This window comes from Megalops cyprinoides, chromosome 3 (assembly GCF_013368585.1).
Source record: "Megalops cyprinoides isolate fMegCyp1 chromosome 3, fMegCyp1.pri, whole genome shotgun sequence".
Classification (NCBI taxonomy): Eukaryota; Metazoa; Chordata; class Actinopteri; order Elopiformes; family Megalopidae; genus Megalops; species Megalops cyprinoides.
The window spans coordinates 50,042,732-50,058,409 of NC_050585.1; the positions used below are offsets into that span (position 1 = coordinate 50,042,732).

General features: G+C 49.6%; 1 protein-coding gene across 1 annotated transcript in view; it reads left to right on the top strand.

Annotated features, from left to right (window-relative positions):
- The window catches only part of smg6 (SMG6 nonsense mediated mRNA decay factor), an 80,073-nt gene that overhangs the window by 9,202 nt on the left and 55,193 nt on the right, over window positions 1–15,678 (top strand). The window contains exons 8-9 of the mRNA XM_036524360.1: window positions 7,074–7,135; window positions 7,618–7,763. Of these exons, the coding sequence (XP_036380253.1) occupies window positions 7,074–7,135; window positions 7,618–7,763 (208 nt within the window). The remainder of the gene's footprint in view (window positions 1–7,073; window positions 7,136–7,617; window positions 7,764–15,678) is intronic.

The following is a 15,678-nucleotide window of genomic DNA, read 5'->3' on the forward strand; positions in this document are numbered from 1 at the left end:
TTATGTTGTCCAAGCTTGTTTACATCGCCGGAGGCTAGTCTGTTGTGTCCATGCAAAGCGTTTTGACATTTTTTTCCTGTCTGTGAGGAACCTGCTGTTAGTCATTACTCTTGTGATAGAGTGGGCTGTGCGTTACATCATTGTTGTCCTCTTCCAACTTTGTTGTCACATAATAAGTACGCATTTAGATTGGCGAATTCAGGAGGCCCTCTTGGACAGGTCCGGGTCTCGGTGAACATTGCAGAATTGAAGGAAAATGTGTGCATTACCGTTAGTTTTCACACCTCAAATTGTAAAAGTTCCCCGCGAACAACCTTGTATGTTGATTGGCCAGTTAAAAATGTTTGAAGTATGTGGTTGGGTCTTTTTTTAACTTTTATTCTTTTTGTTTTTTTTTTAAATATTTGAACATCTAATATTCAGGTACAAAATTCCCAAGCCATCCTTGCCTTTTATTCGAGAATTTCAGTGTCTTATCTGCTGGGGAGTTTTATCACTGCCAGTAGCACTTGTTATAATATACATTTACGATCCATGTATAGGGTTGTGCATAATGTTAGCATTATCCAGAATAGCAGATATATTTTACGTGTAAAGTATACCAAACACTTTTTAAAGTATTTTGAAGCTCTCGCGTCAGGAGATGTGTGCAACCTCTAGTTTTGAGGGTGTTTTTGTATGGTTGGTTGTCATTTCGCTGTAATGAGTGGAATCCTAGTATTGGCAGCGTGTGTGTCCCTGTGGGTCGGGGCAGTGGCTAGGACAGCTCCTGGCTCCTCAGCAGAGCTCCGATTCCCAGAGGCACGGTAATAGCCTCTGCCTGACTGTGGCTGCCATGCCCTCAAACCCTTGGAAGGCTGCCTTCCTGCCATAAATGTCACTGCTCTCTTTAAGGAGAAATATGAACGCGCGGGGGGTGAAATGATACGATCCTAAAATGAGCAGCATCTCCGCATTTTTTTCGAGCTTCAGTGTTTTTTTATTTTTTTCCGGAATGTTTTTTAAGGGGGTGTTCAGCTAATCACATCTTTTGAGAATTAGTTTCAGATTTGAGTCTTGCTTTTTGGCTCGCAGTTTCTGTGTGGGTGTGCTTGTTAAAGTTTTTTTTTGCCTGTCTGAGTTTAAATTTCGAATGTATACTTCTTTACATTTATTCAGTTTGTGTTATACAGATGTCATATATTGACATCGTATCATATAAAATCAGAAGTGGACAGTAATATATACATCTTGTAATAAAATAGCCATTAGAAAGCATGTCACCCATTTCGTTGTTGAAATGCCTTCGGTTTTCCTCTTAGAGTGCTTTTACTTTCGAGTTTGCTAAATATGATTTTGGGAGTGTGTTAAGTGTTGAGTTGGGTGGTTTTTTGGGTTTGTCTGACCTATTCTCTAGTAGTGGTCTGAAAGTGCTTCTCAGTGGCCAGCAAAAAGTAAATATATAAAGTTATGCAGGCTTTAAAAAACAAATGAAACATTGCTTTTTGTCTAACTCGGTTATGTTAAATTCAAAGTGCAGTTTTCATAAGGGATTAGTGGATACTCTTCGATCCTTAATCTGCGGTATTAAAGTATAAAGTTGCTTTGATTAGTAATTATAGTACACAGGACTTTTTACTGGGTTAGTGCTCAGTCTTGACTAATGCAGGTCAACACTCACATGCCTCAGGCAGGCATGTTTCTCTGGGTTTAATAAGTTATGATGACTTTCTATTAAATTCAGCGGTTTCTTCCTCACGTCCTGCACTGTCCCAACCAGACTTTCTGTGTTCTGGGCCCACTTTGATGGGATTTCACTGGATGATTTCTGCCCTAACAGAGTTTGACTCCTGCAGTGATTTCGTAAAAACCCCATGAAGCTGCCCCAAAATGACATGCGTCAAGTCATTCTGGTATAGAAACGCAGCATTACAGTCAAGGCTTTCGTAAACGAAGTGTCGCAGGCAGAATTTGTTTTCAGAGACGCGTGAAGGGGGTCGTTTTGTGCCACTTATACCAACAGTCACAGCGCTTGTGCGTCATGGACACAGGTCCTGAAACCGATTTGCTTAAAATGTCCGTGCATCTTGATGGGCGCATCAGCTTCCGTGCCCAGTGTGTGCCGCACCCGTCTGAGGGCAGGCCTTGAGATGGGGGAGCTGGCTGAACGGGCTGATGAAGCAGCCGTGAGTGGCAGCGGGGCCAGCTCAGTGCAGCTGCGTGCTCGGTACAGCGCTGTGTTGGCGGAGTGCGTCGTGAGTCAGCGTGTGGGGAACGGCAGGTGAAAGAGCAGCGTGAGCGAGCAGACAGCCCGGCGTGAAAACGGCAAAGCCGCGTCGCCCGTGGAAAACGTCTCCCTAACGTTACAGTAACGCCCGGTCCCACAGTGCATCGTAACATTCGGCATTGCATTATCTGTGTATTTCTAATGCATTGTGAGCTGGAAAACAGCTACTTCAGTATTTTTGAAGTATTTTTGAATCTTAATTATTGCTGTTTGAATTTTCTGTAATTTTTCTGCGTTTCAGCCCATGTGCTTATATACGTCACATACTGTGGATATAGTAGTTTGCTTGAAAGTTGTTATGACCAGTTTGTTGTTTGTGACGTATAATGTGAATTTAGAAAATGTGTTTTTTTTTGTTTAAACTTTTCACATGCGTTAGCATGTACTGATACACGTTACCAGAGCGGATCACCGGCCACGGAATGTTTTTTTGAATGTTTGTGTGCTCTTGTCTGGGTGCGAGAGATAAAAGCGTGTGAGTCAGGGCAGAGCGTGGAGCCGCCCGCGGTGCGGAGCGCAGTTGTGTCGGGGCGTGACTGCAGAGGCCTGATGGGAACACAGGCATTGTTCTCTCCCGCCGCACGCGGCCCGTCTGTGGGTGCCAGGCCAGGCTGCAGCTGCGAGAGGGAGTGGCTCGTCGTTTCTGATCGCTCCTCCTGGAACGCTCGCTCCCTGGGAGGATCTGGCTGTCCCGCTGGCATCCCCCCCCGCCCCCCACGCCCTGAGAGAGCAGGAGAGGCCAGGACAGAGCAGCAGGGAGAGATGGGAAGGAGGGCGGGGGGTGTGTGAGGATCTGTGGCTCGCCAGCGCGAGGACTGACACGCACGCATACACGCGCGCACACACACGCACACGCACACACACACGCACACACGCACACACACTCACACACACACACACACACACACGCACGCGCACACACACACACACACGCACACACGCACGCACACACGCACACACGCACACACGCACACACACTCACACACACTCACACACACACACACACACACACGCACGCGCACACACACACATACACACACACACACACTCACACACACACACACACACACACGCACGCGCACACACACACATACACACACACACACACACACACACACACACACACACACACACACACACACACACGCACGCACACACAGATGAAGCATCTGCTGAATGCTTTAGATGGATTCTGGCCTCTAAATGACCGCTAATGTCCTGCAAACGCACACTTGTGCTGTCCAGCAGAGACACACCATTTTGAACAGGCCAGCACTTCCCACACATCGGCAATGCTTTCATTCCTTTGCTTTTTTCTTTTTCTTCTTTTTTTCCTCCTCTATCTCTTTCTTTACCTGTTTACCTCTTCTCCCTACCTTACCCCTGCCCTCTACCTCTGTTTCCCAGTCTGCCATCTTCAGAGCTGCAGTGGTTTCTGTCACCTGTTTCCGGAAGAAGCTGTTCAAACAATACCTGTTCCATGAAAGTCTCCTGGGGCTGCTTTCTCAAATACCGCATGCGGTGTATCTTAGCCTTGTTTAGCAGCGACATACAGCTGGAATTTGAAACTGATATTGAATTTCTTGGGGGGGGGAGTGTTCTGTAGGACGGAAAAAGCGCACACTAAACCAAAGGTCCTGACAGGACTGACCGATGGACAATGATTGGTGCATCCGTACAAAAACATCTGCTCTCTGTGTTCACTCATGTTGGCACTAAGTTTGCTTACTCTTCTCCATCATTGTCGGCCATCTGTCATTTTTCCTCTTTGTCACTGTACTCCATTTTCTCTTTTTCTTTACATTTACCTATTGTCATTGCTCTCCCACCGTCCTTCCATGCCTCCTCCTTTCTCTCCCTCCCTCCCTCGTCGGGCTAGCCAGCAGTCGTGAGGTCTTAGCTCCGTGCTGACTCACCTCCTCTGCCTCAGTGTGAGCGAATGGAAATACGCACAGGCATCTGTGTAGATGCCTGCGTCTTTCTCTACCAATGTAAACGCTCATGCTGACATTCACAGCATCCCGGTTGCTCAGCCAGGTATGGGGCTCCTGTGGACTGTGTTTGTAAAGGGACCTGAATTCTCACAGTGGTCCCCCGGCTCTTAATGTCAGCCACACGTCAGTTGTTTCAGTTGAGCTAACTGACACAACGTCCGGGTTTCCTTTAATGCCAGCTTGATTACGCAGATCGCCACATGAAAAGGGACCTTCGTTTACCTGCAGCTCATATTCGTACTTCTGTCTGAACATACTTTTCTACTTTTCACCTGCACAGAAATTCAAATCTCGAAACATTGACTAGCTAGAAAAAACTAAAACACCAAACCATCCACCTGAAATTAAGAGGTCGAATACCTACGATGAAAAGCTCGCTGTTGTAGGAGAAAGAAGAAAAAACATGTTTACTCAAATGCGACGGAGCACTAAAATGTTAATATCCAGCGTGATTTACATCAATGGTATTAACGTTTCGAATCATTCAGTTGCTTGGCACGCACACACGTATCTGAGGACAGGAAGAGAAAAATTAGAGGTCAAACCAAGTTCTTGACAAGCACAGGAAGCACGGAGTGTCATGACTCACCCTCTGCGGTGGAGAGAAAGGCAGGGAGATGGGTATCAGTGGGCAGAGTTATCATCATCGCACCGTCGCCATGGTTATCCTCTCGTCAGCACTTGCAACACTCTCACGCAGGAATAGCTCTCATCCTTCCTGTCCACGTATCGTTCAGATGGTTCACGTGTTTATTATTGGACCCGTGTTGTGTTGAGGCAGCGCGGCCTGGCTCAAAGATGCACATGTAAAGAGAACAGTCACATTCTGAGAAAACGGTCGCTGTACATCGGCCGTGCCGGGGTACTGAGAGAACACCATGAATAGTCTTTCCGTTATTAATCATCCTGACTCTATCAGTCTTTCCACAGTCTTTTCAGTTGATCGATAAACCTGTTTCTGCCATCATTAGCAGCACCTTTATCATATTAATGCATACGTACACAGGAAATGCATCAGTATTCTTTTATTCCTATCTGTGACATAAATATAATAATAAATACCCGTGTCAGAATAGTTTAATGGTCTGCAGAGTTCTCACTAATGCTACTAATGCTCACATAAGACGTCACCGCTACACTTCATGACTGAAGTGTCAAAGGACATTTGCCTGAAGCGTGTTTCCTTTTGACTTGAAATTTAACACGCATTACCTGCAGTAGTCACAGTAGGTTCTTGAACTGCAGACTAAATGCCTGGCATTCAAAGAGCACAAAAAAGTGTCCTTAAAATTAGTAGCAGTAGTTTATCTTACGTCTGTCTCTTAACATGCGTATCTGGTTAGACCTTGACATTAGTTTGAAGTTTTCTGGAACACGTCAATAACTATTTGACAGCGAACAATTGTCTAAGGTGGGGTTTTAGCTTGTCAGTGGCGCTTGTGAGGCTGATCTGTAAACGCCCGCTACAGCCAATCAAACTCATTCCCTCGGATGCGTTTTCTTTCTCGGACGTGATTGGGTTCCGTCTGAATGAGCCGTTTCTCCCCAGTCACCCTCTCCTTTTCCCAGGGTTCTGTGCGGTTCTGTTGCCTCTCGTGTGCCCTGCTTTGTCCCGCTTAGCTCCTGTGTGTTGTTGCTCTCTCAGCTTTATTATTAAGCACCATAATGGCTATCATATATCATGCCTTTATTTTGGTCCCGGGGTCTAGTTTAGTTTAGCTTAGGGGCTTACAGGTGATTCTCTGATAAACACACCGCTCTGTTGTAGTAACAGTGTAAGGCTCTCTCCACACAGCGCTAATGTATACACCCACTCCTGTGTGTATAATATAAGGAAACACACTTGTCTGTGGTTAATATTATTTGAGATTTATAGTAAGTAAAGGATGTGCTACTGTACCATGCTGCCCATCTTAAACAGACCTATTGTGGAAACCCTGTAGTTCTTATATTAGGCCTCTACCAAGTCTGCGTTTAGCTGTGCGTGTAAAAAACAGAAAAGTTATTGTCTCCTAAAGTCAAGCAGTGATGTAGATGTTCGTGTTCACGTAGGCAATGTGAAAGGAATCCCATCTGGCTCGAAGCAGTGCGTTTGTCACCTGCTTAAATTGCAGCTGTATTAATGCGTTGCAGTTTCCCCACAGTCGCTTTCATTAATCCGGTGATTGAGTCATTGTATTTAAAGTGATTACGCGTCGCCAGGGGGCTCCTGGTTTTATTTAGCGGTGTTTGTTTTGTGCTTTGCGTTGTCAGGCTGACCCCGCCCCTGGCAGCAGAGGTAGAGGTGTCTGCAGCGGGCTGCAGGGTGGTGTTGGGGCTCCCTTCGCTGGGCCGTGACCCCGCGCCCCGTTCATCCCCGAAACGCAGGCTGTTCTCAGGGTCACTGTTGCTGCAGCCCTTGCTCTTCCCACACACCTGCCCCTGCTTGATGATGTCATCGATTCGTCATAATGCAGCGATTGACTCATTCGCTGACTTATTGTGGCATGACAGTTTTGTGTGTGTGTGTGTGTGTGTGTGTGTGAGTGTGTGTGCCCAAGTGTGCTGGTGAGAATTGGATCCTCACAGTTACCTAATAATGTCAGCAGGGGGCAGGCTCTCCCTTTGTCAGAGAAATTTCCCTCCCTTCTTCCCTCTGGACTTCACACAACATTTTGATGGGACTGAGTGACACACCGTCATTTTTCCTGATTGCCAGTAATGATTGATTGACTGACTCGGTGTAACCTGACACCTAACAGCCGCGTGCAGCAGCGCTGGCAGACCTGAAGGTGTGACACGCCGTCTGACCGAAGCTCTCTCTTCCCCTGCAGCTCAACAAGCGCTTTATCCTGAGTTTCCTGCACGCCCATGGAAAGCTCTTCACCAAAGTGGGGTGAGTGTCAGCGTCACGGGTCTCGGCGTCTGTGGCCGTGTCCCCTGTCATGACCGGTCATATGACATGGTAGAAAATAGATGAAAAGGCAGAGAGTATGAGAACCAAACTCCCTCCTCCTCCTGTCCCTCCGAAGCCCTCAGACTTTTGCTTCTGTTTCTCTCACTGACACACTCACACGCGCACACACACACACACACACACACACACACACTCTCTCAAACCTACATATTCAGATGCACAGAAGTGCATACATTCAAACCAGCTCTCACTGACTCATAGAGGAAGCAACGTTTTTCTCAAAAGCAACAGAGCGCACGTAGCCGGGTTTTCCCACCAGTCCACCCCGTGCTGTGTGTGAACTCTCGTATTTGCTATCGATCATGTGGCGTCAGTGTTAAACGCCTTCGGCCGCAGCGGGGCAGGCTGCGTTGCCCCTGCGCTGGCATTAACGCTGTGTGTTTGTGTGTGTCTGTGGGCAGCATGGAGAGCTTCCCGGACGTGGCCGGCCGGGTTCTGCAGGAGTTCCGGGCCCTGCTGCAGCACAGCCCCTCCCCCCTGGGCAGCACCCGCATGCTGCAGATCGTCACCATCAACATGTTCGCCGTGCACAACGCCCAGACCCGGGGTGAGTGTGTCCCCCCCCTCCGTCCCCCAAAAGTGCCTGTCCCACACACTGCCAGCGGTCAGCCACCTCACTGACGCACCCAAGTGTCGCACCAACACACCCCCAATGCACACACCTCACACGCCACGCCAACGCTGACTTTGCATCCACTTTCTGTTAAAACACGAACGCAGCACACTTCATGCCGTTCGTACACGGCTTTATTCAGGGCACCTCGTAGGCGTATGTGGCGCTTCTATTCAAAGAACGCCGGTGCCCACGTCCCCGAACCCTGCCGCCACGCCGCGGGCCGCGTCTCCTCTGGCCCGGGGCGCGGAGCGGGCGCGTTGTTGGGGCGGCAGCGGCGGTGTTATCTGGAGCGCCTCTCCCATGACCCCCGGGTGAACCCTAACCCGAGAGCTGCGCTGTGAGAACGCTGCCGTTTGAGAGGAGGAAGTGAAACCGCTCTCTGGCTTCGTTGAGGCCGTGAGCGGTGCCCGCACTCACCTCGTGCGAGCTTTCCCCTCCCAGCTCGCGCTATGCCCTGTCAGACACGTCCGCAGAGGCCCGCTCCACACGTGCTCCGACCGCAGGTACCTACAGCCGCGCTACACGGGCTGGTCAGCACGTACTCACCCGGCGCGCCGCGTTCTGCCCGCTGACACACGCTCCTTTCACACGCGCCCCCCTGCTGCTTTAAATAGCAGTGGTGTGTTAAAGTAAAAATGTTTACACGTGTGTGCGTGCATGCGTGTATGTGTATGTGTGTGTGTGTGCATTCGTGCGTCTGTGTTGTGTGTTTACGGTAGAGTTTGCTCCTTTAAATGGTGGTGTGTTAGTAAAGATTTTTAAATGTGTGTGTGTGCACATGTGTAGACGTTTAATATATGTATGCGTGAGTATATATATATATATATATATATATATATATATAAATATATTTAAATACATGTATGTGTGTGTGTGTGTGTGTGTCCAGTGTAGCTGGCGGCACACCCCTGCATCTGAGTGCCAGTAAGGAGCTCGGGGCATGGCAGAGGGAGAAGGGGCATTCCCATGGGGTGGCACCGCCAGGAGGGGTTACTCAAGTAGGGATGCCGAAATCGGTCTCCAACGCCATATGAGACATTTTCTGGGAATGCAGACTGATTCAGCTCAATATCAAAAGGGGATGGGGTTAGAGTGGGTGGCGTGGAGGGGGGGTGGCGGTTACCGAAATTCACTCGGTGCAGGTTCCTTCTGAGAAACAGGAACTCGTTCGGACTGACTGTGCTATACTTGCTGTACGCATAAGAGGTGCCTCTAGCTGACTTCACTTCGGTGAGAACAAATTTGGTTTGACACCTCTTTCCCCTCTTTTTTTTTTTTTTGACCTGTAGCACAGCATTCGTGCCGCCCCAACTTTGCGTTATCTTACCTTGCGCTTCTTAGAGTAGCTAACAATCTTGCACGTTTGGCAACTGATCCGTACGTCTTGGTTGTTCCTGCGACCACAAGTACTACAACAACAGCGTCCCACCTAGTATTTGAAGAGGTGGAGCACGTATTTTAACTGACAGCTTCTCTTGTAAACCATCCATGTCTCTGGTTTTGACTCAGTCCTGGTTATAAACTTCTCTTTCCTCTTCCTATATGATAAGATTTCAGACCTGCTGGCCCCTCGGCTCAGCACCCATGAGTTCCAGTCACCTGTGGCAGCTTCCTCTTTACCGTGCTGTTCTTGGCTGTCCCCTGCCATTTGAGGTTTACCCTGCCGTAATATGCTGTATTCACCTCTGGCCGTGTCTTCCCTAATCTACTCTACCATGCCATAATCTGCCATATTCTGGTCTGCCGTAACCTGCCATATTCTGATCTGCCGTAATCTGATCTACCGTGCCCTAATCTTCTGAATTCTGATCTGCCCTAATCTGATCTACCATGCCCTAATCTGCCACATTCTAATCTGCACTTTTGCTTTAACATGCCCTAATCCATGTGAATAATCCCTGTTCTGGTCTGCCGTAACCTGCCATATTCTGATCTGCCCTAATCTGATCTACCATGCCCTAATCTGCCACATTCTGATCTGCATTTATGCTTTAACATGCCCTAATCCATGTGAATAATCCCTGTTCTGGTCTGCAGTAATCTGCACTGTGCTCTTTTGCTCTGCCCTAATCTGCTGTCGCCCCTGCGCTGCACCGAAACTCTGATCTAGCCTAATCCTCCAGTTTCTGCTCTGCTGTAATCTGCCCTATACTACTAATCTCCTCTATACTGCTCTAATCTGCTCTGTACTGCCCTAATCTCCTATATACTGCTGTAATCTGCTCTGCCATAATCAGCCCTGATCTGCTGTAATGTGCCACAGTTTGCTCTGTGCAGCATTAAAACTCTCCACCTTGCTCTTCATCCCCCCCCACCCCCCCCCCCCCCCCCCCCCATGCTCCCCCAGCCCCCAGCCCCCCCGGATTTCTGCTCTCTCCATTCCTGCTGTTCATACTTTTGGACGATCTGTTCAGTCATTTTGAACGCTGCAAATTCTGAGCAATACATTCCTAAACACATTCATTCATACACTGGGCAAGTGTCTTTCTTTTATTTATTTATTTTTTAAATTCATTTAACCTTGCAGTTTAACGGTTGCAGTGGAGCCATGGGGGGGAGTGGGGGGAGGGGGGGCGACACACAGAATGTTGTCTTTAAAGGTCTTAATTAGATTTTACATGCTTTTGCTCTCTTTTAGGCCGAATGATGATTTATCGGTAGCCGAGGCTATAATTATATTACAGAGAAGTTGTAATTGTGGGGTGGGATAGCTCCGTAGCGCTGACTCGTAGGAGAAGGGACGCCGGCTCCGTGTCATAATGCTTTGCCTTTCCCACAAGTTCTTATGTCATAATACGGTCTCTTGCTCTCAATTCCAATACAGCAATTTCATTTTCTGTCTCCGATTACATGCCCTCATAACATACATGAGAGACAGAATTTGTCACCTTCTCACCCTGGGACGGTCTGTCTTCACATTAAACTGATAATTTAACTGCCATTCTGCAGTTTGTGGGGATGAACCATGACATACAAAAGTTGTGGAAGTTAACTAAATGTTGTGTCAGAATTTTGTCATGAAGTCATGATGTGAGGAACAGTTCTGCTTCAAAGCATTAAGACACCTCGGATGTTTTTGTTAAATGCATGCAAATAAAGAATCTTCAAAAGGGAGACATCTGCCCTGTGGGGTAGCCTGGAGTACTTTACCAGTAAAGTAACAGGGTTTTTGAGAGATGTATAGTATTGGACAGAATACTTTTACATATTTTTTTTAAAAAAAAGCACATTGTCACTGAACCAGAGACAAAAAAAATATTTACCAAATACAAAGAACAAGTTGGACGTTTCACAAGATGAGAAATACCCGAGCGTCTTGGCGGTCACATGACCTGGCCGGTTTCCGTGTGGGAGTGGGCAGCTGCTGTGTCTCATCGGTGCGGTGTGGAAGGCCCCTGGCCACAGCACAGCCTGCAGCTCTGAGCGCCTCTCCCGCCAGCCTGCCCTGCACCCCCACACTGTGCCCCCCTCCCCTGCTCCACTTCCTCTGCCCAGGGCATGGGAACTCCCCTGATCTCTCGTCTCTTCTCTCTCTCTCTCTCTCTTTCTCTGCTGCTCTCTCGCTCTCTCCCTCGCGCTCGCCTTTCTTCCTCTCCCCCTCTCTCTCCGCTGCTCCTCTGTCCTCTCCTTCACCCCCTCTCTCCCTGACGCCCTCTCCTCCCTCCCTCCCTCTCTCCACCTCCATCACTCCCTCATCCCTCCTTAAAGCGCTGCCATCTCCCTCTCCCTCTCGGTCCTCTGCTGTCTTACCACCCTGCCCTCACTGTCCCCTCTCCCTGTTTCTGTCTCTTTTTATTTCCTGCCTTCGCTGCATCTGTGCCCAATTTACCCTGAGCTTGGACATTTTTTCACTCTCGATAATTTGTTTTGAATTTCCCAGGAAAAGGGAACTATCATGAATGCGCGCACATACACATACACACACGCACACGCACACGCACACGCACACACATGCAGACTCACATTTTTATTGTATTATTCCATACAACTTCTTATAAATCACTGGTTATTAATCGGCCCCAGGCGGCTCTCCCCCCCTCCCTCTCTCTCTCTCCCCCTCTCTCTCAGCACAAACACAGACCAGATGCATAGGAAATGGGATGGCAAGAAGGGCACCCAAGAGACAGCCTGTTTTTTTCCTCTTTTTTTTTTCTTTTCTCGCTCCCCCTTTTTTCCTTTATTTTTTAAAGACGTTCGTTTATTCATACTTGTAGGTGCCCAGACCCCGGACTCAAAGGAAATAACGCTAAATTAAAAGCTAGGAGAAAAAAAATAAATAAATAAATAAATAATAAAATACCAAACCGCTTCCCCTGCCAGAAAGCTGCACTGTGTGGGATGGAGATTGAACTTAGCTACCTCCTCTTTAGTCCAAGGCAAAAGGGCCTCCTGATTCCTACTAGTTGTACGGAGCCCAGCTTGGCGTGCGCGCGCACACACACACCCCGGCGGCACGCGCACACACACCCCAGCGGCGCGCGTGTCCGTCTCCCCCTGGCAGGCGGGCCGCCGGCGGCCCTGAGCGGAGGGGAGAGGAGCCCGCGGTCAGCAATGGACGTGGGGAAAGGGAGCAAGATAACCCTTCGGCCAGTTAACCCTGCCTGACTGGGAACATTGTCGCCCCAATCCCTTCGGACGTAGCATTCATATTTGGTTGTTACGGTTTGGTCTCTGTGCCGCTCTGCCTGAGCTAGCCCGTCGGGAGCGCCTCCGCCCCCCCGCCCCCCCAGCACGGGTGCGAGGGTGATGGAGGAGGACCGGTCCCCCCTGCCCCCCTGCCCCCCTCAGCGCGGGTGCGAGGGTGATGGAGGAGGCCCCGTTTCCCAGCAGACACGCCACCTCCCCTGACAGCTGTGTGCAGACCCGCGGCAGACAGCGCTGACCACTGATGAAGACAGGCAGACACACCTGCGCACAGACGGCTGCTTTCAGTCTGAGGCCTGAGAGAGCGAGGCCAGAGACTAGAGTCAGTTCTCTGTTCTTCAGCTCTGTCCTATCTGTCTGTCTGTCTGTCCATCTTTTCTCTCTCCTGTCTCTATCGCTCTCCGTCTCAGGTCATATTGTGTCAGCTAGGTCTGCTTCACTGGCATGGTAAACGCACATTCGTGTTGCCAAATCATGCACTTTGTAAACAATTGGAGTGATAATAGCACAATCTCACATAAATACGATAATCGCCACCCCTGATAATTCACAATTTCGCAATGATTCGCGAGTCTCTCTCCCTTTGTCAAATCTGAAGGAGCGTGTGCTGTCCGTGCTGTTTGCAGAAAACGCCAGGCCATAATATGAGAAACGTGTGTGTTGGCCCGGCCGCTGTGGCCTGTAGGGGCAGGCGCGGCGGTGTTACCGAGCGCGGCGTGGAGCAGGTTTCCAGAGAGAGAGAGAGAGAGAAAGAGAGGCTGGGCAGTGCGGAGCTGGGGCGGTCGCTCCACACACACGCTCGCCGCTGCATCTTACCGCCGCTGCAGTTTACCACTGCTGAGAACAAAGTGTCCGGGAAACGATGCGGCGGCCGCCGCGGGCATGTGCAGGAGATGCAGCCGGAGACCAGACGCATTTACAAATCAGATTTCACAGGCTCACCGTGAGTCATCGGTGTCCCCAGAGCCCAGCGCATAGAGCTGGCTATGCAGAGCTGCCCTGCCAACCAGCATAAGCTATCTGAGTGAACACGCTTGTTTTGCATGTTTGTGTATTAATATTTGGTTGTTGCTGAGCTGCATGCGGCCCCCAGTGGCTGCTCGTCTGAGGCGACCTTGCGCGAAAACGGCACGGCTGATCCCCCACGATTTCTGTGGTCTTTCGCAGAAAATGGCTTCCGGTTTTGGTGCACTCGGGGTCGCTTTGTGAAGTGGCCGGGGAGGGGTTTTGGGGTTGCTACTCGAGGGGTTGGGGGGGGCGCACAGTGTACAGTGGTGAACCTCCACAGTGACAGATGTTGGAGGGCTGTCGTGTGGTGTGAAGAGGACACACACACACACATTTTCTCTGATCTTTAATCTCATTTCATTTCTAATGCTGGGATTCACTCCTTACTGTATCATTTAGCAACTGATAGTAATTAAATAAAGGTCGCAATCGCATGCACAATCTCCTGTACAGTATCATTTCTGATATCTCTGCACAGGTGCATTTTGCATGATTAATGTTTTATTTTCAAACACTTCATACAGCTTCTCATCTGAACAGATATTTTCCTTGGCTGTCGGTTTTCAGAGTTTTCCTTGCCGTTGATGAGGACAATTAACAAGAACGGTAATCATATGGTTATTGAAATCGGTGATAATCATAAGGTAGTTAATGAGCGTAATGGTCTACTATTTGTATCATTATTTTATTCGTTCGTTCAGTCATTTACCGAACAGAAATAAATTTGTTAGCCCCGCACAAGTCCCCTTTCTGCTCTGACCCCCAGCTGTCTGTGATGTGCGTGTTGCCTGTGTGGGGCACTAACATGGCTGATGTCAGTAGCAAACTTGAGCGAGGTGTGACTTGGTGAGTGAGGTGTTAAATTCAATGGAATTTAGAAAGACCACAGATGCAGCAGCACTGATAGTGTCCAGCATTAGGTTCACTGTGTGTTCGGTGTAATGAGGTTGCGGTGTGATAAGAGTCAGCTGTAATCGGTCAGCTGAGCGTTTTGTCCACTCTGCAGGAACACCTGTGGTGGCCGCAGCTGCAGCGGCCATTTACAGACATCCCTGAATCTTGACAAATATGTAAATATGTTGACTGGGAGGTTGGTCTCCGCCCCCCCCCGGTCCTCACAGAGTGTGCCGCGAAGAGGAGAGAAACAGGGCCCTGCCTCTCCATATAAGGGCCTGCATCAGGCTCCAAACGCCAGCTTTATTACACTGAGACGTGAGGCTCCTGTCCCCCCGACGCCCCACAGTACCGGGCCCAGCAGGGCGTCACAAACCTGCCACCGACACACTGACACAGCCCAGCTCCCGCTGTTAACAGGGCTCCGTTAACATGCAACAGCACTGTGTCACCAACGCACCGACACACTGACACACCAACACACTAACACACTGACACAGCCCAGCCCCCACCGTTAACAGGGCTCCGTTTACACGCAACAGCACTGTGTCACCAACACACCGACACACTGACACAGCCCAGCTCCCGCCGTTAACCGGACACCGTTTACATGCAACAGCACTGTGTCACCAATGCACCGACACACTGACACAGCCCAGCTCCCACTGTTAACAGGGCTCCATTAACATGCAACAGCACTGTGTCACCAACACACCGACACACTGACACAGCCCAGCTCCCGCCGTTAACCGGACACCGTTTACATGCAACAGCACTGTGTCACCAATGCACCGACACACTGACACAGCCCAGCTCCCGCTGTTAACAGGGCTCCATTAACATGCAACAGCACTGTGTCACCAACACACCGACACACTGACACAGCCCAGCTCCCGCCGTTAACCGGACACCGTTTACATGCAACAGCACTGTGTCACCAACACACCGACACACTGACACACCAACACACTAACACACTGACACAGCCCAGCCCCCACCGTTAACAGGGCTCCGTTTACACGCAACAGCACTGTGTCACCAACACACCGACACACTGACACAGCCCAGCCCCGCCGTTAACCGGACACCATTTACACACAACAGCACTGTGTCACCAACGCACCGACACACTGACACACCAACACACTGACGCAGCCCAGCCCCCGCCGTCAACCAGACACCGGTTACACGCACCAGCACCGTGTCACAGACGACGGGCAGCCCTTCTGTTGCCCCACCATCTTTACACCCCCGCCAGGCATGCCAAAGCTGAAGGCTGTTTACTCATATCCCCCCCACC